Source organism: Neocloeon triangulifer, unplaced genomic scaffold, assembly GCF_031216515.1.
Source record: "Neocloeon triangulifer isolate White Clay Creek 2 clone unplaced genomic scaffold, ASM3121651v1 ptg000003l, whole genome shotgun sequence".
Taxonomy (NCBI): domain Eukaryota; kingdom Metazoa; phylum Arthropoda; class Insecta; order Ephemeroptera; family Baetidae; genus Neocloeon; species Neocloeon triangulifer.
Genome location: NW_026775546.1, coordinates 7,678,197 through 7,700,063, shown reverse-complemented (window position 1 = coordinate 7,700,063; position 21,867 = coordinate 7,678,197). Strand labels below are relative to the sequence as shown.

At 40.7% G+C, this 21,867-nt stretch overlaps 5 protein-coding genes across 16 annotated transcripts; 2 read left to right on the top strand and 3 right to left on the bottom strand.

Annotated features, from left to right (window-relative positions):
• Positions 1–39: 39 nt before the first annotated feature.
• On the top strand, positions 40–1,928 carry LOC132192778 (uncharacterized). Its single transcript, XM_059612886.1, has 9 exons — positions 40–262; positions 324–413; positions 466–573; positions 629–811; positions 878–1,017; positions 1,077–1,186; positions 1,375–1,486; positions 1,544–1,671; positions 1,730–1,928. The coding sequence occupies exons 1-9, from the start codon at positions 77–79 to the stop codon at positions 1,885–1,887; spliced, it is 1,215 nt and encodes a 404-aa protein (XP_059468869.1). The 5' UTR covers positions 40–76; the 3' UTR covers positions 1,888–1,928.
• Positions 1,879–3,139, bottom strand: LOC132192781 (DNA damage-regulated autophagy modulator protein 2-like). 2 transcript variants are annotated; one of them, XM_059612899.1, is made up of 6 exons: positions 2,979–3,139; positions 2,808–2,929; positions 2,530–2,747; positions 2,235–2,376; positions 2,050–2,183; positions 1,879–1,995 (listed from the first exon to the last, which is right to left on the bottom strand). In XM_059612899.1, exons 1-6 carry the CDS (start codon positions 3,047–3,049, stop codon positions 1,918–1,920), a joined length of 765 nt encoding a protein of 254 aa, XP_059468882.1. In that variant the 5' UTR covers positions 3,050–3,139; the 3' UTR covers positions 1,879–1,917. The 2 variants fall into 2 exon arrangements, with proteins under 2 accessions (XP_059468882.1, XP_059468883.1); XM_059612900.1 differs by having other exon boundaries at positions 1,921–2,009.
• A 27-nt stretch (positions 3,140–3,166) lies between these two features.
• LOC132192779 (ribose-phosphate pyrophosphokinase 1) lies at positions 3,167–10,510 on the bottom strand. 11 transcript variants are annotated; one of them, XM_059612888.1, is made up of 9 exons: positions 9,709–9,799; positions 9,177–9,342; positions 7,979–8,162; positions 7,240–7,326; positions 5,506–5,529; positions 4,459–4,682; positions 4,072–4,245; positions 3,859–4,018; positions 3,167–3,688 (listed from the first exon to the last, which is right to left on the bottom strand). In XM_059612888.1, exons 1-9 carry the CDS (start codon positions 9,743–9,745, stop codon positions 3,596–3,598), a joined length of 1,149 nt encoding a protein of 382 aa, XP_059468871.1. In that variant the 5' UTR covers positions 9,746–9,799; the 3' UTR covers positions 3,167–3,595. The 11 variants fall into 11 exon arrangements, with proteins under 11 accessions (XP_059468871.1, XP_059468881.1, XP_059468873.1 ...); XM_059612898.1 differs by lacking the exon at positions 5,506–5,529 and adding an exon at positions 9,495–9,615 and having other exon boundaries at positions 4,459–4,710; positions 7,241–7,326; positions 9,709–9,726; XM_059612890.1 differs by lacking the exons at positions 5,506–5,529; positions 9,709–9,799 and adding an exon at positions 10,443–10,510 and having other exon boundaries at positions 4,459–4,710; positions 7,241–7,326.
• LOC132192782 (ubiquitin-conjugating enzyme E2-22 kDa) lies at positions 9,984–11,739 on the top strand. Its single transcript, XM_059612901.1, has 4 exons — positions 9,984–10,206; positions 10,707–10,942; positions 10,994–11,157; positions 11,216–11,739. The coding sequence occupies exons 1-4, from the start codon at positions 10,144–10,146 to the stop codon at positions 11,350–11,352; spliced, it is 600 nt and encodes a 199-aa protein (XP_059468884.1). The 5' UTR covers positions 9,984–10,143; the 3' UTR covers positions 11,353–11,739.
• LOC132192776 (small subunit processome component 20 homolog) lies at positions 11,375–21,262 on the bottom strand. Its single transcript, XM_059612884.1, has 24 exons — positions 21,102–21,262; positions 20,751–21,028; positions 20,465–20,689; positions 20,298–20,412; positions 20,029–20,247; positions 19,721–19,978; positions 19,041–19,667; positions 18,786–18,987; positions 18,562–18,732; positions 18,347–18,509; positions 18,093–18,291; positions 16,868–18,035; positions 15,868–16,768; positions 15,661–15,817; positions 14,808–15,608; positions 14,588–14,755; positions 14,327–14,528; positions 13,873–14,273; positions 13,575–13,820; positions 13,189–13,521; positions 12,579–13,133; positions 12,124–12,522; positions 11,977–12,069; positions 11,375–11,925 (listed from the first exon to the last, which is right to left on the bottom strand). The coding sequence occupies exons 1-24, from the start codon at positions 21,144–21,146 to the stop codon at positions 11,779–11,781; spliced, it is 8,073 nt and encodes a 2,690-aa protein (XP_059468867.1). The 5' UTR covers positions 21,147–21,262; the 3' UTR covers positions 11,375–11,778.
• Positions 21,263–21,867: the final 605 nt, after the last annotated feature.

The following is a 21,867-nucleotide window of genomic DNA, read 5'->3' as shown; positions in this document are numbered from 1 at the left end:
TGATAACAAGATTGATATGATTGGATAAGCAAACAGCGCGATTTACTTTCAATTGGCATCTTAGTCTCCAAAAGAAATGTTGGGAGTATTTCTCCTTGCAGTTTTAGTGGCTACAATCGTAGCTTCGATTTTCCATTATGTGGGCGAAAGAAAAGGCCAAAAGGGACAGAAGGAGAAGTTCATCCTAGGGATCTACAAAGTGAAGGGAAAATGGTACTACCTCAAATATGCCGCTTTTCGACTTCTCCTGCTAATGAGAAAGGTACCATTAACCATCATTTAATGAAATTTTTTATTATGTTAAATGACATATTAACTTTTAGTTAAATAATATGAGACTTGAAACTAAATTTGGTAAGACGACGAACTATGAGTCAATTGAAAAACCACAGACGCTATCTGACCATCCGAAGGTATGTAGTAAAATCAAATCAAATTTTTTAATTAAAATTAAATGTTCAAAAGGCGTTCGACGCCGTTTTCTTTGTCGCTGCAAATCGCAACGGGTTCTACATGGCAACAGGTTGCGAGGCGCGAAAGGATGGAAACGCCAATGCCCTGTGCTATCTCATGGTATACATTTTAAATAATGTCAGATCTTCAGGTTGATTTTTTTTTTAATTCGTAGGTTCCGGGAAAAGGTCTTCTTTGCAGCGAGGCGCTTCCAAGCACTAACCTGAAAATGGACTCCGAGAAATTTGCAGAGGGCGAGTACCAGGCTGGAGGGGTGAATTTCAAAATGATCACTCCGATGAGCCAGTGGAAAATCGGGTACAGGGGAAAAATGTACCTTTGCGATGACAAGTCACAGGTTTGAAAAAAAAATTATATAAATGAACTATTTTTACAATTAAAAAAAAAAATTAAAAAAAAACAGGAGTTTGATGTGGATTTTAGTGGCACGTGGTCCTCCCACCTGCCACATTTTGACTACGAGCACGACTTGCACCCTGCGACCCTGGCGCGCGCCATAGCCACCGAAGACTGGAGCGCAGAATATTTTGAAAATTTAAAAGAGTAAATAAATATTAAAAGTAAAAAAAAAAAATAGTTTTCCATTGAATAATTTTGAGCAGAGCGCATCAGACGCACTACGAGCAATTAGGACAACTACAGGGAAAGCTGACTATCAATAATGAGGAGACAATCAGTATCAACTCACATTCTTTCAGGGACCACAGTTTTGGTGCGTTATATAATAAATTTTATTACATTTCTTTTAATTTTTTCAAACTAATGAAATAAATTTCATATTTTTTTTTTTGTTCTTAATAAGTTGTATAAAATATTAATTTCATAGAATTTTCCAAAAAATTTGCACCTAGAAATATGATCATTTTGTATATATAATTTAATTTTTTTCCCAAAAAATAGGCAAAAAACGCGACTGGACTCTAATGCACCGCTACGGTTTCCACATTTTGTTTTTCAAGGATGGCAGCAAACTGGTCGTGGCCGTGATTTGCCAGCCATGCACCTCATCTCGGTAGCTTTGATCTTTTTGGATTAATTAAAATAAAAAAATTAAATTGAATTTTTTTAGGTTAGAGGCAGGTTACTACTGCAGTCCGAAAGGTGAAATTGAGGCGATAGAAAAAGTGGATTTGGAGCTGTATCGGCACGGCGAGGGCGGCACCCCGCCAACTGATTACGCGTTCCACTACAAAGCCGGTATGTCTCGTTATCTCGGTGCGAATTTGCAGATTAAGGAATTTTTTGCGCGCGGCAGGTGGTCGAACTCGACTATTGCAGGTGAAGGTGATTGCCAGCAGCGAACACTTGGTCAGCGAGACGAGGATGGTGGAGCGCTTCGTCGAGGTTTTCAGCGACGGCTTGCAGGGATGGGGTGTTTCTGAGTGGAATTACAAACAAAAAGAGTTCCAATAAAAAAAATTTATATTTTATTGAAAAATAAAATCAGTCTGTTTCAATGCTTGCTTCAGAGATGGATCCGTAATTCCCGGTCTGCTTCACTCCCTTTTTGATTCGGTGCACCTGTTTTTGAGAGACTTTTTTAAGCTTTAAATTTTTTGCAAGAATTTTTGGTACTTCTGGCGTTGTAAGGGAGATTTGCTGGAATTCGCGGGCAAATGTGACTATGAAGGCGGACATTGCCATCGCCATGACCCACTCGGCAACGGCGCTGGTCAAGTACAGACCGAATTGAACATCGTTTTTCAGCCCTATTGAAAAATTTAATTACAAAAAAAATTCACTCATCTGCAAATGAGAACCTAAAGAAAGCATGATGTAAGATGCGAGCATCGTGGCCAGCAAAACGACCAGGGAAAAAGTTGCGATCGAAGCCAAGACGATTCGGGTTTGGATGACAACTTTTGAATACTTCGACGGAGGGTCGTAAGTTGTGCAGACAACCTGAGAAAGTAATTTTTTTTAAAGTTTATAGAGATATAGATATTTCAATAATTTTTGTAATTGTTATCTTTATTTCACGACTTCCCTTTAATTAAGTCTTTCTAATTTATCTATTTTCTTTTTCTTAAATGCCCGGAATTGAAATTTATGCACCTGAATCCACAAGTACGGGATTCCGATGATAAACGCGAAAAATGCGCCGACTCCATGGACAATGATGAGCGACTCGAGTTGGAAATTCCCAACGATGCTGACACCCAGACTGGCGATCCAGCCCGTCCACAAACCACTCTTGAGCAGAGCGAGCGGCGGCCGATAAGGCGGCTCTTGCGACACCAACTGCCTGTGTCTGATGTACACACACAACGTCACTAATACAAATTTTTTTTAGAATAAGACTCGAGTTAAAAAGGAATTTTTGATTTCCTCACTCAGGGCGGCGCAGATGTTGAGCATTTGTCCGAAAAAGCAGCTCTCAGGAATTTCATTTCCAGCGTGGCTTATGAACGGGAAGCCTGGCTCGACATGCCGCAATGACACTGCAATGATGTAACTGACACCCCTGGTAGTTTGATCAACTTGTTTGATTTCTTAACACTCACGTCCAGATGAAGGTGACAGGAAGAGCAGTGCCCAGGACGATGGGCAGGTATTGCAGATTCGAGTGAGGCATATTTGAACAACCGCAATAATAATGCCATCAGTCAGTCAGAAACAAATTTTCAAGTATTTTGTGATTTAGATTATCTGCACTGATAAGGCTTGGTTGGTTTTTAAATCAAACGCGGGATTTCTCAGTCACTTTGTTTTCATTATTATTTCGTGAATGGTTGATTACAGAACTAAATGCTAAACGTAATCCAGCGCAAAATGCATATCTTCAACAATCGCTTTAATCCGTGCGCAGACCGCCCAGAAGTCCACGCTAAAATAACATACATTCCAAATAATGATTTCCCAGTTAATTATTTTGTACCATAATCAACAACAATATCTCTTTAGAGGCTTTTAGCAGAGTATTTCCCGTCGGACGGCAAATGTGGTCTCAAATTTTTATTCTGATGCCGATTTCACCATTTTTTTTTATATAATTAAGAAGAGGAGTAGTAATAGTAGTTCAAGTGTGTACGAAAGTATCATTTTTTCCCTAAACTAGAGCTGTTTCGTTCTTTTGATATTTGTTTTAACGTGTTCAGTCCTTTTGCTGTCATTTGGTATTTTAGTATGGCACGTTGGAAAAGAGGTAGGAGACCGATTCACCGTTGTGGGTCCTGCGCACTGCCTCGGCAAACATCATGGAAACGTCGATGCACTAAAATTAAAATCAAAATTATTAATACAAAAATCTGAAAATGGATACCTAAGGAGAATTGATTTTTTTTTTGTAGTTTGATATTTTCAGCAAATAGTTTTATTTTATAAAGTTTTCACGAAGAATTGAGCATTAATTAAATGGGTTGTGAAAAACAATGGAATACACACCTGAATTTTGGGGCAATCCCGCATGTGCTCCTCCTGAGGAATGGTGTTGGTGACGACGACGGCCTCGAAGCAGGCGTTGTTGATGCGCGAAATGGCAGGTCCAGAAAAGATTCCGTGGGTAAGAATGGCATAGACTTTGGTCGCGCCGGCGTCCATCAGTCTGAACAAAATGACATTTCAAATCACGATTAAATAATATAATATCGAAATTACTTTTCAGCTGCGTGGCAAATGGTGCCGCAGGTGTCGGCCATATCGTCGACAAGGATGGCGATCCTGTCCTTGACGTCGCCCACCAGCACCATCGAGGCAACTTCGTTGGCCTTGCGCCTCTCTTTGTGAATCAGGGCGAATTCAACGTTCAGTCTATCCGCAATTGAGGTCACTCTGGAAAAGACAAATAATTCAAATTTAAATTAATTCAAAGATTTGAAACGATGAAATGATAATTTTGATAAATTTTGTTATATAAATTTTCTATTGGCAATTAATTCAAAAATTTAAAATACAAAAACTTAAATTCTGATCAATCTTTCAAATGCTAGTGTTAGTGTTTCCCATATCTAAATTTAAATATAATAAAAAATTCCTTTTTCCAACCTTTTGGCACCGCCGGCGTCTGGCGAGACGATGATGGAGTTGCGCCACTCGGGGATGTTCTCCTTAATCCATTTGAGGACGGCCGGCTCGGCGTACAGGTTGTCGACGGGAATGTCGAAGAAGCCCTGGATCTGGGAGGCGTGGAGGTCCATGGTGATGATGTGGTCGGCGCCGGCCACGCTCAGCATGTTGGCCACCAGCTTCGCCGAGATGGGTGCCCGACTCTGAGAGGGAAGTGCGGTGTGCCCCGCCAGTAAGGACACAAACACACGCAAACGGCAAAATCAAGCACTAGTTGGTGAGGGCTCCAACATGCTGGGGCGTTTGTTACGGGAGGGCTCTTCGCAAGAAATACGAACACCAAATTTCTGCTCCGACCCTGCTTTCTCGAGAATTAATTTGGAACCCCTCCATGCATGAAGTGAAAAATAAATCCGGTTAGAGCAGAAATTTGGTTCGGGCCGGGGCAAACCAGAGATGAGGTGCAAATTCAAGATGCGTTGAAAAGCGTCAAATCAAAAGAAATATAAGAAGAATTCGGATAGGACGTTAGACGAAGCAGCAGAAAACTGAAAACCAAAGTTGGAGTCCTCCTCAAGAAATTAAGCGTGGTGCGAATCGAATTCTACGGAGTTAATCTCGGTCAGCAGTGCCTATAACTTCCATTGACGAAGAATTTCGTCCGTTTTATTTATTTCTACGCAACCCGGAATTAATGTGAGAATTAAAATCAATCGAGTTATTTCATTGAGGATCACTCCAAGAATCGTGTTTAATTAAAAACTTCCTCCCGACATGCCTCGGGGACTAGTTTTCTTTTAATTATTAATAAAACTTCGACTTTTAGTTTCGGGTTAATTCATTATTCAAAACGTCACTCGACTTGCAATTATTTAAATGCGTAAAAAGTCTCGAATTCGCTCTCAAAAATTTGTTTTTGTCCGATCTATTGGTCAAGGGCCAATTCGGGATTTTTTTTCTGTTAATTTGTCACTCAGGGGTTGGTTAATCACAACATGATTAGTTAACGGCGATCCGTTAACTTACCGCGACGGCTTCCATTAAGCCCTCCTGCAATTAATACAAATGCACAACAAGCATTCAATTTCGGATGGCAAAACGGGAATGGGGAGGAGGATTTCGTGACTGGCACCGAACGGCGCCACCCTCGAAAGGTGAGGGGTCGGCCAATCGATTTTGCTGGTCGCGTGTGCCTCTTAAAACAAAAGCCGACGTCAGCTCAAATTCTGACGAGCGAAAACATTTCCCGAGATTTTCATTCTCTATGCTGCTTGTAAATTCTTTATTTCCAAAATCTGCTCTTCGTTTGAACTTATACTATTAAAAATTCAAAATATAATTATGTGGAGATGATGATGCGGTAAAAATTTTGATTTTTTTCTTCATATTTATAAAAAAATTAGCTATGAATTGAACAATTTAATTTTTTAAATTAATTTCCGTTACTGTTTCTCTTCAGTTTTCTTTGCTCCTTTTCTTATTTTAATGACAAATCAAATTTCTTCTAGTCATTGTAAAATTATGCTGCTTTGTCATGTTTGTTTGTGGAGATTAAAATGATGATCAAAATGCATCAGGGGTCAAGAAGTAATGAGAACGAGAGCGACGGGTATTATGTATTTTGCTGCATGCGCCAGCAAGGGACGGACAATATAAAATGTGACACATCACCACACCACAACGCCCCATTATTATTCTCATCGTCGTCATGAGTTAATTAATCTGTATATTAAATCTGGAAAGAGACTCAAGAGAGAGTTCAGACGCGCACCCTGGTTATGAAAATAATAATGCAGCTCCTCCGATTGGACACGAGGACAGAGTGATAAAGTATATCATGATTGTGAGACCCAGGAAAATAAATTAAATTCGTGTAAATAGAAAAATATAAGTTATCCTTTCCGTAACAGCAGCGAGCTTACAATTGAAATTTTGATAATAAAGTAGTCGCCAATGAGATGATCAAATGGCGGCAAGAAAAAGATTTTCTTCATAAAAAATTGACTGAAATTAAAGCGTTTATTTTATCTATAATCAAAAATTTCAAAGCTTGTTCAAATAAGTCAATTTTATTAAAAAAAAAAAAATAATTTTCTTTAATCATCTATTGACGACCACTATTGTTAACAAAATCAATGAAATTGTATGGTTTCTCCTTTTTCCTTTCCCTTTCAATTTAAGGACGCACACCAGTATATTTATTTATTTCTGAATGTGAAAGTAGAAAATTTTAATTTAGAAGATAGAAATCGCGATTGAAAAAATTCGCACCCTTCAGGCAACATTGAGCGTTGAGATCGGGTGATTTACTTTTTCCGCCAGAAGTATTTTTGATCATCGGAATCAATTTTAAAGTGGAAATAATTTAACTAAATTTATTGAAATTAGGACAAACTTTAAGGTTCAAATTCCTTTGATGAGAAGAGCAGGTGCACCTCCGACGAAACCGTGATTTAAATGAGTGCCAATGTTTCATCAAAATTTAGACACTTTCAGAAAAGAAAGTAAAAAATTCTGACGGTATCTTGAAAATTATTTCAAATTCAAATTTTATGTCTGTGAAACTTCTTTGAATACAAATAGGAAAGTTCTAAAAAAATTACCAAAGGTGTTAACAAAAGTTTAATTTTTAAGTATTAATAAAATTAGAATATAATTTTCTGAGAAAACATTGCGTCTGCTCGCGTGCTGATGTGGAAAGTCATAGACACGGAACGAAAACCCAGAGATGAAGGTAAAAAAAATCGTCGTCACAATTACCCGAAACTTCCATTCGTTACTTTTGAACCGGGCCTGCGGCGGTGTCGCAACAACCTTACTCCCGTCATCTTTCCCTTCTAATCCAGCCTGCAATTGCGTAACAAATTCATTCACAGCATCCCAGCGACAAGGAGAGAAAAGAAGAATGCGGTTTCAACCGCCCGGCTTTTTCTTTACCAAACGTGAAATTTTTCTAAAAGGCGAGATCTCTGTCGTTTTCCGCAGGAGACACGACCTTTTCTTGGACGAAATATATGCGAAGAGGGGCGGGCAGAGTGGGGGCGAGGGGATGAAAGAGGCATGCACTATGGTCACTAGACTAGTTGAAAAAAATTGAACTTCTCCAGGAAGAGATCAAGAGAGAGAGAAAAGACAGATGATGGAAGTTTTAGGCAGACTCTCATGGAATAATTTTGCTGCTTGCTTATTCGTGTTAATCAGACAGGAAAAACGAACACCCGTTTCGTTAATTTCCTCGTCAAAATTAAAAAAAAGGTTTCTTCACCAAAAACGCAGAGGTGTTTAAAGTATAGAATATAAATAAGTTTCGGAATGGTCGGTGAAAACAAACCAAGGTCGCCAAACAAAATTTCCTTGCCGTCCGCCCTGGGGCAGATCGACTTTGTACGTTTTGAAATCAGGCAACGTGGCCCCGATTGCCTATTTTTTCTTTTTAATTTTGTTTTCAACGGCCATTCCTGAGTGGGGCGAAAGTTTTCTTGGCGGACTGTCACTCTACCTTATCCTTTTTGTCTTGTCTGGCGTAGGGAAAGCAGGGAATGACGGCGGTCACGCGCGAGGCGGACGCGATTTTGCACGCGTTGATCATGATCAACAATTCCATCAGGTTGTCGTTGATCTCGCCGCTGCCGCTCTGCACGATGTAAACATCTTCGCCGCGCACCGACTCGCCAATCTCAACACTAAAATTAAAAAATAATTAATAATAAGTGGATAATGTGAAAATTGATAAGAATCCCAGCTATTGGTTTGAACTTTTAAAAACGTGTCTATAAATTTTTCATGATTTTTAATTCAATCATAGACAAATCATTAGTAGGTGCAAAGGCACAGGTAAACTTTTTGATGAAAAAATGCAAATATGTAGAAATTGAAGACTCTGATTGGTGTGACTGAAATAAAACCCACCTTGTTCGCTGGTTTTGCAACTATTTCACGGGCAGCTGCTTTGGAGGTTTTAATAAGGATAAAATCAAGTTCAGATAAATAATAGGAAAACACCTTTTAAGAAATTTATCTGACACACAGAACTACGACCGATTATTTTGATTTTTAAAATTTAAATATGAAACATTTTTTATTGAATATCAACATTATAAAATAAAAATTCAGGAACTTTCTCAACTTTCCAAATATATTTGTACAGGCCTTTCATTAAAATCTATCTCAAATAACATAAGTAATAAAATTATGAGTCAAACGTTGTTAAATAAAGACTCGAACTTTGTCTCAGTGTATTGGAGATAAAGATTGTTGGCTAAATATAACTCAATGTTTCAAGATTCTTCAATTTCACAGCCGGAAGTTGGAAACCAGCCAAACTACTTTGAGCCAAATTTAATAAAGTCTAATCATAATTAACTTTTAACTTCGCTAAAACTTGAAAAATCAATTAAAAGCTTCCCATTTCCACAACTTTTCAACAAAAATGAAGCTTAAAATAGATTTCTTTGCTGATCACAAAAATCGTTTTGCCAAATATAATTATTAAATTTTTTCCAGTTTGCAGCCCGAAAAGCTCGCGTTTTTTCTGGGCCCGCGGTAATGGACGCGAGTTGTTCAATTTCAATAAAAACGGCCTTGAATGGGCACCCCCACGCCAATTTTGAGCCATTATTAAATTAAATTGGCCGGGTTCGGATTTCACTCCGCCGGCACGTGCAAATAAAACGAGAGTTATAAAATGAAAGACGTACCAGGTCTCCAAGTTGCTGAATTTCTTGGTGACGACTTTGCCCAGATCGATGCCGAGCCGGTCGACGACCCTCTGCGCCAAATCGAGGTGCGAGGACCCGCTGAAGACCTTGATGTTGGGCATTCTGCTCTGGAGAATCAAATTCCTCGAACTGCTGGACGACGAATCTGCCGGAACAAACAACAACGGACTGAGTTAGCGGCGGCCATGCATTATTTTCGTCGTCTCTACTGGGGAAAATGAACAAATTTTAGATATCACGAGGCGACTGGTGGGGGCCGCGACCAAGCGCGGGTGCGCCGAATCGTGGGATGGATACCTTGCTTGCAATTTGGGTAGCCGGCGCGTGAATCTACTTTCGAGGGTTTCCACCCCGCGTCAAGTCGATACCCAACACCCCAGACTGTCAAACTTGAGGCCAATGACGCTCTCGTGCGGTCCTGAGTTTGAATTGGACTTTGCGAATTAAAACATGTTGGGCAAGACACTTAAAAATAGTCTATGATCTACGTTAAAAGTGACTCCATACATACCACTTTCTGCTTTGATTTCCCCCTCGACGTCTTCCATGAAATAATATCAACAAAGGACGCATTACAGTGCTGCCAACTTCAAAATATATTCAAATTCACTTGTGTTTCATTTGTTGCACAAACACACTCAAATAAGATTATGTCATACGATTTTTGACTTGTTCAAATATTTTTATATCTGGAAATCCAAATCAAGCTGAATATTGAGCTGAACTTGCGTTATTTGGGTAGGAGTGGGTAGGAGCAAATTTCAAGAGTTGGCATCAGTGGTCATTAGAATCAGCTGCAGTGCATGGCAGCAACCCAACGACAAACGCAAAATATCCCATTCTTGACTTTTTATCTGGGAAATCGTGCGAAAAAGCCTGAATCACCAGTGACTGTCAAATTCTTATGTTCCAATTCGTTAGTCGGTGTTAAGTTTAGTTTAAAGAGATGGCCAATATCGCGGCGCAGAGGATAAAAAGGGAGTTTCGAGAGGTGGTCACCTCCGAAGAGGTGAGATTGCATTCCAGACCCCTATTTTCTTTCACCAATTTAAAATTGGATTTGACAACTTCCGTTAAGAATCCACCCCCGTCTACCCATTTCGCTTCAATTAAATCAAATAAATTATTTACCATAAAAAAATAAACTGAAAAAAAAGAAAGTTTGCATCTTTTCGAGGCATGTGTTTCAAAAATAATAATTCTTTTGTTTGTCACTCTAAAAGCAAGATACTTTTACTTACTTACCCATCGACCGTTCAGCAAACAATACTCCAAGTTGTCCAATGCACCGCACTAGAGTCGGTTGATTGCTGCATTATTATTTGTCTCTGTTGTTGACAAGTGTGGCAAAGGTCAGAGATCGACATGTCATACGCGCATAATCCTTCGGGTCATTATCTTGGAAACTAGAACAGTCTTACTTTCCATACAAAAGAGATCAATAAATTTCTAAACTTGTCCTTCTTTTATCTCTAGAGTTGCTACAAATAATATTGATTGTTATTGCAGGTCCAAAGATGTGCAATCAAACTGGAGCTGGTCAACGACACCTTCACAGAACTTCGAGGCGAAATCGCGGGACCCCCCGACACGCCGTACGAAGGAGCAAATTATGTCCTTGAAATCAAAGTGCCCGAGACTTATCCGTTCAACCCTCCCAAAGTTCGTTTTGTCACGAAAATTTGGCATCCAAATATTTCATCGGTGACTGGCGCTATTTGTTTGGACATTCTCAAAGATCAATGGTCTATTTAAAGTGAAAAATAAATTTGAATTTAAAATTTTCCTATCCTCAGGGCTGCGGCTATGACTTTACGTACAGTCTTGCTCTCCCTCCAGGCTCTCTTGGCCGCTGCTGAACCTGACGACCCTCAGGATGCAGTGGTAGCTCGACAGTACAAGGAAAAGAACGAACTCTTCAGGCACACGGCCAGGCATTGGGGGTCAGCCTATGCAGGAGGTGGAGTTTTCTTTCATACATATTTTGGAAGAAATTTTTTTAATCACACAAATTCTAGGGCCCGACCGAAACGTTGAGTTCGAGAACAAAATACGACGTTTGTTGGATATGGGTGTCGAGGAACACAAAGCCAGAGTGGCCCTTTCCTCCTACGACTGGGATCTTGAGAGAGCTACCGAGCAGCTCTTCAGCTAGTGGTGAAAGAAAGCTTGGCAAATGTAAATTGGTTGGATCGAGAGAGAATGGAAGAACATTTTTAAAAATCGTGCCGTACTTGAAATTCACTGCGAAGTACCGAGCAGTTGTTTATTTTATTGAAAGTTTCAATCCGAAACTCCCGACGAATTTAATTTAAAGCGCACCCTTGTTATTTCACCCACCACCTATATAAATTCTTCGCTGTTTTTTGTTTGTTTTTCAATTTATTGGTTGTCTGTTTAAATGCTTATGTAGCTTATGATCTAAAAATTTTGCTCTTCAAGTTTGTCTTAAGAAAAAACCAAGTCTTTAGTTTGAATGAAAAGTACTCAACTTGATAGTTGTGATAAAATTATTACCTAACAATAAATGATATAAAGCAAATTTTGAATTGAATTTTCTTTTAGTAAAAATTATATAGTCTTAGACATCCATTTCCTCATCTTGGTGCAGCCTGTGGTCTTTCCTCACTCGGCCTCTCAAACTGTTTATTTTCTTTTTCTTCAAAACTTTTTTCATAGCCTGCTTCTTAATCCTTCGTTTGGCCGCCAACTCGGGGTCGGTGATTGCCTGAAAAGGTCCGATGTATAAACTCTTAATACAAAAGCAAAATAGTAGTACCTGTTGCGCTATTTTCCTCTTTCTTGTTGCTTTATGCTCACTAAATTTGGCATTCAATTTGGACGTGGCCAGCGCGAAAGCTTCAACGCCAATCTGCAAATCAAAATAAATAATTAAAGTCATAAATAATTTATTTTATCCTCTAACCTGTCCTTTAATAATGTTGGCCACTTCCTTTGCCAACTTTCTCAGCCCGTGAGGTGCATGGGGGTTGTTTTCATTTGTTATAGTAATCTCCCTAACCACAGGTGCCAGCATGTGGTGCATAAGCATCGGGTTCTTCAGGAGAGCCTCGGGTCCGAGATCGATGATCACAGCCGTCGTCCACTTAAGGACAGAGTCGCGCAAGGTGCCACTTTTCGGCGCCTTGGCAATCTCCAGATTGACAATTTTCCTCATTCTCTTGGCCATCCAGACCAATGACAATTTGGGTTGGTGCTTCTTTTCACCATCTTCCTCTTCTTCATCATCATCATCAAAACTAACTGCGTAATCTTTTGGAATGTGCTTCAAAACTCGCGCCAGGTAAACCAAATTCTTCACAACCTACAAATAATTGAAGTTGAAAAATCAGGACTTTCTTTAAATTTAGAAAATAATACCTGCTCAGCTAGCTGCGGCTGCAAATCTCCAGGCTGCAGAAGGTCGCACAGATCCAACACCAAAGACTTGAGGACAAGCTCAGGGTTGAGTTTGAAAATAAGTAGATCTGGCGCCTCTTCCTTTCTATTGGCCACGGCCTCGGCAATTGCAGCTGCGTCTAGGGCAGCAAAGATGCAACCTATAAACTGACAGGCTCCCAAACGGACCCATTCGTGAGAGTGACAGAGAAGGCGGGTCATCTCCAGACAGATATCAGACACACTCTCTTCAATTTTGGCGTTTCTCAGCCAGTTGGGGCAGTGACCAGAGATCTTCACCAAAAGCTGCAGAGCTTGGTAGAGCAAGTGGTCTTCAATACTGCCCCCAGAATTGGTGTCCTCGTCCTCGACTTCCTCCTGCTCCTTCGGTGCCCGCACAAAACGACCGATTTTGCTAACTGGGCACAGGCAGGAGTATACAAGAGGAAGAATGATGGGCAGGCGCTGGGCAAATTTCTCCCCTTCGAGGGCAACAAAAAGGCCACACACTTGAGCAGCAAGTCTTCTGTGCGCCATCTATAGATACATTTTTAATCTTGAATTAAGGAAACAAATTAAAAATGAAAATTACTTTTTTGTCTTGGAGCCAAGCGACAACAATACTGAATAGCAACTCCCTGCTTTTGGGCTCTAAACGTTGCAGCATGGATTTCAGAATTTTTGCAGCAAGCTGTCTGCATTCTGGGTCTTCATCGTTGATGAGTGAGGCCGACATTGAAATAAAAATGAGGCTGCACACAGAAGACAAACGCTGATGAGGCATATTATTGATGAGGGCACTTAGGGTGTCCAGAGCAGACATCCGTCCTGTCTGCAGCTCAAAGTTGAGTTGGGAGAGCATGAAGGTCAACTGGTTTTCAAAATGTTTTCCAGACTGGTACTCGGACATGTAAAATAAGAACACCTGTGGACAAGAAGAAAAGTAAGCAAAAATTATAAATTAATATTTTAACTCACTTGTCGGGCTTGTTGTCTGACATGGTTCATTGGGGAGGTGATGGAAAGTTCAGCTACAGTCCTCATAACTTGCTGCATATCAGGAGAGGACAATCGACGTCTCAAGATTGCTTTCAATAGGGTGAAAGCTGTTGCCTGACGAGAGGAGTCAGCCTGAATGTCTCTTTCGGCGTAAAGCAAAAGCAGACGAACTTGCTCTTTCCTGATGTTGTGGTACTCAACCTCCCGAACAAGAACTCCAACAGCCTGGAAATTTTATGAATCAGAAATTCGCATCATATTGATGTATTGATTAAACCTTAAAGGCAGCATTGGCCATGTCAAAGTTATCTCCTTTTCCTTGCGCGCTACCAGAGTACTTGTGCAGAATTTTGAAAATGTTGTCTGCAATAGTCTCAATGTTCTCTTTCAAGCTTGGGAGTTCCAATTTCAGCAGCCATGCGAGACACTGGAGGGACAGTACTGTCAGCTTGTTGTGCTGGGAATTCAAGCTTTTGGCCAAGATGGCCACAAAGGGATCCAGCATCTCGTCAGGTATCTCCTTTGTTCGCTCTCTTTTAAGTAAAAAGTGGAGGAGTTGAAGGCCAAAAGCTATGAAGAGGTGGGCATGGGTGTCCACATTCTTGGTCACTGTGGGGCCACTCCTTTTAGGCGCAGGTGTGATTAGAAATGTATCTGGCCGCTGGATCGCCTTTTGAGCTGAGAATATATCAAATTAGTAATAATCATTTGCTTTGCACTTTTTAAGTTACCAGCCGTCAGCTTTTCTTTTTGCTTGTTATTTGCTTTAATTGCACTCTGCAAAGCTGGAATACTTTCTGAAGCAGTTCCAAAAGCAAAGGTCATCAAAGACTCTGCAGAAATGAAAGTGTTTTCGGCCAGTCCTTGAACTATTTGCTGCAAGCAATTGTTTGCTTTTTTCAAAACCTTATAACTATGCGATGAAGCTAATTCCTGCAAAAGACAGTAAGTTACAATTATTTTCGTATTTAATGTCATTTTCAATTGTTTACATTTTTGATCGGAATGAGAATGTCTGTTACAGACTTTTCGGACACATATTTTGCAGCAAGATGAAGTGTGTCGAAGCTTTTGTGTGATCTAGCTTCACTTGTTTTTCCGGCAATTTGTGCAATTTCCTTTTCCTCAGCAGCACATCCAAAAAGATCAGTCATGCACACCTGAATTAATACAAGATTTCAATTCTGATTTATTTGAAATAAAAATGAATACCTTCAAGATATTTTGGAGACATGCATCAATGTCACCAGCCTGGATGATATCACCAATTCCAACAATCAAAGAGTGCACAGTGTAAATCAAGACATGCACCAAGTAGCCTCTGGTCAACAGAGAGCACAACTCGGAGAGCATCTTGTTCAAAAACTTGGTCCCCAAAATTCTCAGCATTTGCTGAAGTGTTTCTCTCGCAGCTCGACGAGTGCTCTCAAGACGAGACCTCAGAAAGATGCAAACTTTCAAAAGAACACCAGTCAAGTTTTGCTTCAAGGCGTCGCCAGGAAGTTTTTGCAAAAGCTTCACAATAGCCAGGGCGATTGGAACTCGCAGCACTTCTCTCGCCTCTCGTTCCCTCTCTTCAGCAACGTCACCTGTGTTCTTGTTTACTTTATGCAAGCTGTCAGTGGCAGATTTTGCAGACACGGTGTTCTGTAGTTTGGGAAGAAGTTGGAACAGGATTGTGCTTCTGATTTTGTTTGCCTCAGTAACTGTGCACTTGACAGCCTCTTCCTTTTTTTCAGTGACTTTTTCGAGAACTTCTGCAAGTTCCTCTTCATCCTGAGGCTCCTCTTCGTCATCCAGGTCTTTTCCTTTCAGCTCTACAGCAGTCACAGCTGGCTCTACGGGTTTCTTTTCAAGGACAGACAAATCAAAATGGTAAGCATCAAGGACTGCAATCACTGTCCGAACAAGTTGTTTTTGGTAGTCAAACATTCGGGGCAGCCTGTTCAGATTGAATCTAAGAACAGTTTCGTACTCGGCCCATGGCAGCATTGAACATACAGTTGACAATGCCTGTAAATAAATTAATATTTTTTTTTTATAAATACAAGTAAATTTTACTCACATCAATGGCAGCGTCAACAAGGCTGTTAATTTTTGCATATTTCTCCACACACAAAAAGCTGGAAGCTAAGGGCAAAATGATTTGCGTCAAAGTAGTGGTTTTCATTACAACTCCATTCTCTTTGACTGTGTTGGTAAAACGCATCAGAGCACGGGCCCTAGAAAAAAAGTGATTTTAAAATAAAACTTTTCATAAAAAAAATCCAACCTTCTGTGAACTTGGAGATGGCGAATATTTTCAAAGAAGTCCAACTCCACGTCCTCAGCACATGCCAGCGGTTGCAGATCCCTAAGGGTTGGGTGAAGCTGTCCACATTCTCTGACCATTACTCCCAACAGGCACAGCAGCTCATGCTGTAGCTCTTCATTTTTATCCCTCAAACCCTTCCTGATAATCTCCATTGTGGTTCGCTCCATGACGATGGTCCTGTTTTCTGGGTCATTGGCAAATCTCTTAGCCAGTTTGGGGCAAACAGTCTGCAAGCACAGAGAGGCGCAGTCTTTCAAAGATAAATCCTTCACCGCCTTCAGGGTGTGGAAGCTGGAGTGGATGACCATGAGGAAGAATGGCACACTGGCTTGGTCCATGTTCTTGATTTGAGTGAAACTGTTGATTCTCTTCTCAAAATCAGGCTCGTCAATGTGCCTACCGTCCCAGGAATTCAAGTCACACACAACCTTGGCTTCCTCTTCGTCAATCAGATTGATTACCCTGCTGAAGACAATCTGCGAAAGTCTATCTCTACTTGCCCGTCCCTGGACGGAGCCAAACAAGGGAGCTATCTGTAAAGTGAACTGTCTGGGATTGTCAATGCGACGGAGCAGAAAAGAGGCGGTGCTCAGTAGTGGCTCGAGCGTCCTGTCTCCAGTTCCAAGACTAGCCTTCTTGGCAGCCAGAGGCAGGACAAGGCGCAGCAATGAGAGACTTAGCTCAGGGTCGTAGACAAGCTCTGAGACGCGTGCTAAAATCACAAGGTCTCTATCACTGAGGCCACCCTTGGCCTTGAGTTTGGTGCTGGCCAAAGAGACCCTCTTGTGGAGGTAGTTGAGGAGATCGGCCACATGTGGTAGGATCAGTTTGCTGCCATAGTTCAACTGAAGACCTGGAGCTGCAAAATAACATCATTAATCACAATTTATCTGTAAAACTAGCTCATTTATTTTACTATAGGAATCGCTCAGGTTTATTGTTATTTAAAATTACATACTTTGAATTTTTTCCAAATATGCCTCATCAACTGGAAGCACATTAGTCACATTCTCTATCTCAGCAGCTGCAGTTCCAGCGTCCATTTCCTCCTCCTCCTCATCGGTGGCTGGTCTCAGGGTGAGCAGATTGGTCAGGGATTCCAAAATTGCGGCGACCACCTGACCCTTGACAGCCTCCGCATTTAGCAGCTTGATCATTGCGGCCAAAGGGTTGCTCATTTCACATCCAACCCTGTGCTTGACCAACAGGTTGAAATACCTTGTGTTTCCGGCCCACACGCCAAAAAGTTTCAGCAATGCTGTTGGGTATGCAACACTCTCAACATGCAGGACGTCTATCGAGGGCCACACCACGGCTTCAAAGACTGCGTCGATCTCGTGGGCAGACCACCTGTACACACTTGACGCATCTCCCTGGTAATCTCTTGAGAAAAATTTGGAAAAGGAGTCTATTGCCTGCTTCCTGGTGCTCCTGTAGGCCGAAACAGCAGTTTTCGCCACCTCCTCCTTCCTCCTCAAAACCCCTGCCACCTGGGCGGCGACCACCAGCTGAATTTTGAGCAGAGTCTGTGAGCAAAGAGCCATTCCTTCATCTCTTCTACCCAATTGGCTCAAAACAGTGTTGGCCAGATTGAGGGCGCTGCTTAGTCTCTTCGGAGGGACCATCCGTTTCAAATCAACACTGTCCATGATTCTCAACACCATGGCATCAAAGGGCTCGTCCTCTTTGCAGTTTGCCAGGACAAGTTTGAAGGCGAGGCCAAGGAAAATGAGAAGTTCTTCTTGCCGACAGCCACCCAGGAAGCGCAGGATGAGCGACCTTTTGGAGCTGCCTTTGATTTTAGTCTTACTCTGCATTTTGCTGAAGACGATACGCATCACAACCGGAATCAGCTGGGGTCTGTGTTCGAGAAGCACGACATCGCTATCCGTTCCAATGTTGAATGCCACCAGCTGGTCCTTGAACTCCTTTTCCCCAACCAGGCCATACAGTTGGTCTTTATACGGTACCAGGTAGTTGAATTTGTAGGCCATGATGCAGTCCAGAGCCAGCTTTTGAACCTTGGAATTCTTCATTTTCAACAGCTCCTGGTACGCGTCGTGAAGCTCGGACTCTCGAAACATACCTCTTGGGTTCCTGAGCTTGGCCAGCAACTCCAAATGAGCCTAGATATAAATAAATAATGTTAATTAAAAAGTTCAAAAAATTTAAATTGAACTAACCAGGAGCAAATTAAGTGTTGGTCTCGTTTTGGATCTTTTGATTGTTTGAGTTTCCGTCTCATTCTCTTCACCTTCCTCCTCTTCTGGCTCTTCCTCTGCAGGCTCAGTTGGATCATCAATATCCATTTTTTCCTCATTTTTATCTTTTGCTACATTCCAGAAGTTTGCATCGCTGACATCATTGTTGAAGAACTCGTTTCTAATAATCAACAAAACATAAGTAGTTTTTTAAATTAATAGCAACTTAACCTTACTGCAAAAAGTCCAAAAACAACGAGGAGATGTCTCGATTTCTTGCCTCACACACTTCAGGGAAGAACGTCATTGCATTCCAAAGAAGGCGTCGGAAGTTTGCATGGTCTGGAGTGTCCAACTGACCTTCAAGACTCCCATACAGGTCACTAACGAATTGATCGCCTAGCAAGAAAATAAAATCATTTGATAATTTAATCAATTTGAAAGCTCTCACATTCTGGCAGACAGATTTCCACAGATTCATTATTGTTGCACCTCTGACAAGCCAGTTTAAGCTGTTCTCCAAATATTTCCCAGAACTTGTGCGAATCTTGGCAAGATGCATGCGAAACAATGATGGATGTCACAGGATCCCAAACCAACTTGAAGTTCACATAAAGATTCCCTATATAAACAAAAATATTATGTGGAATTTGATTATGAATCAAAGTTTATTACCAATAAGGAAGCGAAGTGCAACATTTGCACTGAATTCGTTCATGTCATGTATGTATTTGAACTCCAGGCCCTGCAGCTCCTTCACCCTATCCCTGTAGTCAGTGATTGTGGCCGGAGTGTTTTCTGCTTGAAGACACATGGTGAAAATCTTACTCTCCTCCGGCTCGAGTAGGGAAAGCGTGTGACTTGCCAATACTCGGTTCTGAAATTCTTCAAAAATTACAAATTATTTAAAAAAAAATTCAAACTCATTACTTTGTGATAGGGTGATGATAGAATGTGGTGGTAATTGGCCTCCATCAGTTTATTAAAAACATTTTGATCTCTAGAGTTTACGGCTGTGATGTAGATGTCGAGCATTCTGAGAGCGGCCAACTTATCCTTATTTTCAATGGCAAAATTTATTAGGACCTCCTTATCTAGTTCACTGGTCAACATGAGATGGACAGCAGCCTCCACAGCAAGTCCGAAAATAAACACATTCTCAGAGTGCTTTCCAGTTCGTTCAATTATTCCCTCTAATTTCTGCTGCATCAATTTCCGGTCGATGCAATACATGTGGGGCAGCAAAACAATTGCTGGCATAATTTTGTCAAGGTCACCTTCGTCCAGCTGCTGAAGAAGGAATTCTGTGAACTGAGACTTTTGAATGCCCAGGGGGTACTGTTTCCAGTTTTGCAGTTCTAGCCCTGAATGACAAGGAGGTGCCTTGACTTCAATGATTTTTGCCAACAAGAGCAGAAGTTTTGGGAAGTCCTGCACATCTGAGGTTTCTTTGCAAAATTTGGCCAGTTTTTGGAGGACATGCGCTTCGAAGCCACTGCAGTTTATGACCTTCGAGATGAAGTTGAGGAAAATCGCTTTGTGTTTGATGCTCAGAACCTAAGCAAACTTGTAAGTATGGTTTCCAGATAAAATAAATATAATTATAATACTTGGGAAGTTAGTGTGGCAGTTTCCTCTTGGCTCAATTTCTGTGCAGGCGAGCAGAGAATTTCAGCCACTAGATCTGAGATTGCCTGCAACGTTTGTTCTGGAACATCCTCTCTGCTGACCAATTGCTTTAGGGCAGACAAAATCGGAGCTGTTTGGAAGAAAAAGCCTCCTTTCGTTTCACTGACGACTTGCAAAATTTCCAAAAGTCTTGTCACAGCCTTATATTCAGATTTCGTCACAAATTCTACAAGGACAACCTGAGATATTTTATTAAAAGATGTTTTTTTTAAGGAAAATACATTCATACTGGAATTGTGTTCCAAAACGGGGCAAAGTTCTCTTTTTTCACTTTGAAAATGAGCCTTTTGATGGCCGAGGTCAAAACTTGCTGGAGTATTTGGCAGTTCAATTCTTGGCTTGCCAGAAAGGAAATAAGGAGTTGGAGAAAAGGCTCGGCACCAGAGTGGAAGTAGCCGCTCGCACCATAAATCGACTCTGCTACTAAAATGCCTGTGCCCTCAATACCCTAAAATGTTCAGGTTTAGATCAAATATTTATTAATAAAAAATCCATTACATCTTCCTCCCGGTCCAGTTTGTCGATGATGGCTTTGACAAAGCTTTCCTTGTCACGAACTTTTCGAGCCACAAATGCAAAGCACTGAGAGGCAAACTCTTGGATGTAAACGGGACTGGAAAAAATACATTACTTCAGAGTTTCACAAAGAAGATTAGAGATTTTACCGAGAGTCTTCTAGCAAGGGCAGGACGTGTTTGAAAACGATGCCGGTCGGTTCCTTCAACAAACTGCGCCAGAGGAATTTCAGGAGATATGCCATCGACTGAAAACTCCATTCCAGCACATCTGCGTCCCGTGAGGTGGTGATCAAATTAAAAATCAGGGAGAGGGTGTCAGAAAAGTGAGGGTAAAACTCATGACGCATGTCCCTGGCCAGAGCAACCAGCAGCCTGAAGAGAGTCGTTTTATTTATTAAAATTATTAATAATTTAAAAATTAGATTTTGTTTACTCAAGAAGTCCTTGAAGAGCAAGAGGGTCTTGCTGGTTGATGTGCTCGAACAGAATCTGCACGATTTTCTCCTTGTTGAGCAAAATCTGAGCCAGGCTGCGGCAGTCGGGAAGCTGCCGAAGGCACTTTTCAAACGCCTCGGTGCCATTCTGCACGTTCCACTTGTCGATGGCATTTTGCAAGTGTGTTTCGCCTTCCTCGGCGTCAGTGTCGAAGGCCTGCACTTGGTGAAAAACGTCTACCTTCAGACAGGCGATCCTCTCCGTGAAGGATTGGAACTGAAAATGGGAAAAATATATTAACAGGCTCAAATCTCAAATTTGTTTGAAATTTGGAGAGTTGCAAACTTACACGGAAGACGTTCTCCTCTTTGTGTCTGTTTGGTTTATTCTTCATCTTGTCGAATGCAAAATCATGCGAGTGAAATTTATAACTTTAATTGACTGAAAAATTTAACCACGTGCGTTCACCAAGCTGCATGCTTTTCAGCTGTGTTGTGTTTGTTTGCCATTGCCATAGCACAACAGGATTAGTTTGCATGCGCTCGCCAGGTGGCGAATAAGCGAATTTTGCTGCAATTTGGCGGGCTCGAATGATTTCTAGTGACAATTTTTCGCTTTTTGAGCACGGAGTGATTGCTCAATTTCAATGAAAATATCAAACATAAAAAGGAGAGCTTTTATAGCTAACAATAACAATTTTGACCTTATTTTATTCAATGACGTTTTCAAAATTTTTTGTATGCTTATTGCTTATTGAGCTTATTCAGTAAAATTTCAAGCTTTTATTTTTATGTATTTTTCTATTTTTTTACTTCACATCCTATTTTAGTGTTATGTATCTGGTGCATATGCATAATAACATTTTTATAAAATTAATTACAAAATAACACAAAAGATGAATTAAAGAGAATTTAATCGCACCCTTCGTTTCCAACTGATGATGAGATTTTTTTATAAAAATGATATGTTTCATATTTTTCGATATTTTTTATTGATTCTAGTATTACTACATGTTAAAAAGATTTGTATGTTAACTTTTAAAGCATTATAAGAAAAAAATTAAAAAAAAAATATCACAAAAAAAGATGAAAAGCAAGAACCCTGCAGACTACAAA

Bases quoted from the DNA above. Each gene is read 5' to 3' on its own strand.
- LOC132192781 (XM_059612899.1), bottom strand. From the start codon at position 3,049: ATGCCTCACTCGAATCTGCAATACCTGCCCATCGTCCTGGGCACTGCT. The intron at 2,184-2,234 runs GTTCTCATTTGC...ATTTTTCAATAG, and splicing joins TTACATCATGCTTTCTTTAG to GGCTGAAAAACGATGTTCAA. The intron at 1,996-2,049 runs GTACCAAAAATT...TCTCAAAAACAG, and splicing joins TCTCCCTTACAACGCCAGAA to GTGCACCGAATCAAAAAGGG.
- LOC132192778 (XM_059612886.1), top strand. From the start codon at position 77: ATGTTGGGAGTATTTCTCCTTGCAGTTTTAGTGGCTACAATCGTAGCT. The intron at 263-323 runs GTACCATTAACC...ATTAACTTTTAG, and splicing joins TTCTCCTGCTAATGAGAAAG to TTAAATAATATGAGACTTGA. The intron at 1,187-1,374 runs GTGCGTTATATA...CCCAAAAAATAG, and splicing joins TTTCAGGGACCACAGTTTTG to GCAAAAAACGCGACTGGACT.
- LOC132192779 (XM_059612887.1), bottom strand. From the start codon at position 9,745: ATGGAAGACGTCGAGGGGGAAATCAAAGCAGAAAGTG. The intron at 9,343-9,708 runs GTATGTATGGAG...TTGTTCCGGCAG, and splicing joins GGAAATCAAAGCAGAAAGTG to ATTCGTCGTCCAGCAGTTCG. The intron at 8,163-9,176 runs GTACGTCTTTCA...TTTTAATTTTAG, and splicing joins TTCAGCAACTTGGAGACCTG to TGTTGAGATTGGCGAGTCGG.
- LOC132192776 (XM_059612884.1), bottom strand. From the start codon at position 21,146: ATGAAGAATAAACCAAACAGACACAAAGAGGAGAACGTCTTCCGT. The intron at 13,522-13,574 runs GTGAGTTAAAAT...TCTTGTCCACAG, and splicing joins TCAGACAACAAGCCCGACAA to GTGTTCTTATTTTACATGTC. The intron at 13,134-13,188 runs GTAATTTTCATT...ATGTATCTATAG, and splicing joins CTTGGCTCCAAGACAAAAAA to ATGGCGCACAGAAGACTTGC.
- LOC132192782 (XM_059612901.1), top strand. From the start codon at position 10,144: ATGGCCAATATCGCGGCGCAGAGGATAAAAAGGGAGTTTCGAGAGGTG. The intron at 10,207-10,706 runs GTGAGATTGCAT...TTGTTATTGCAG, and splicing joins AGGTGGTCACCTCCGAAGAG to GTCCAAAGATGTGCAATCAA. The intron at 10,943-10,993 runs GTCTATTTAAAG...TCCTATCCTCAG, and splicing joins GACATTCTCAAAGATCAATG to GGCTGCGGCTATGACTTTAC.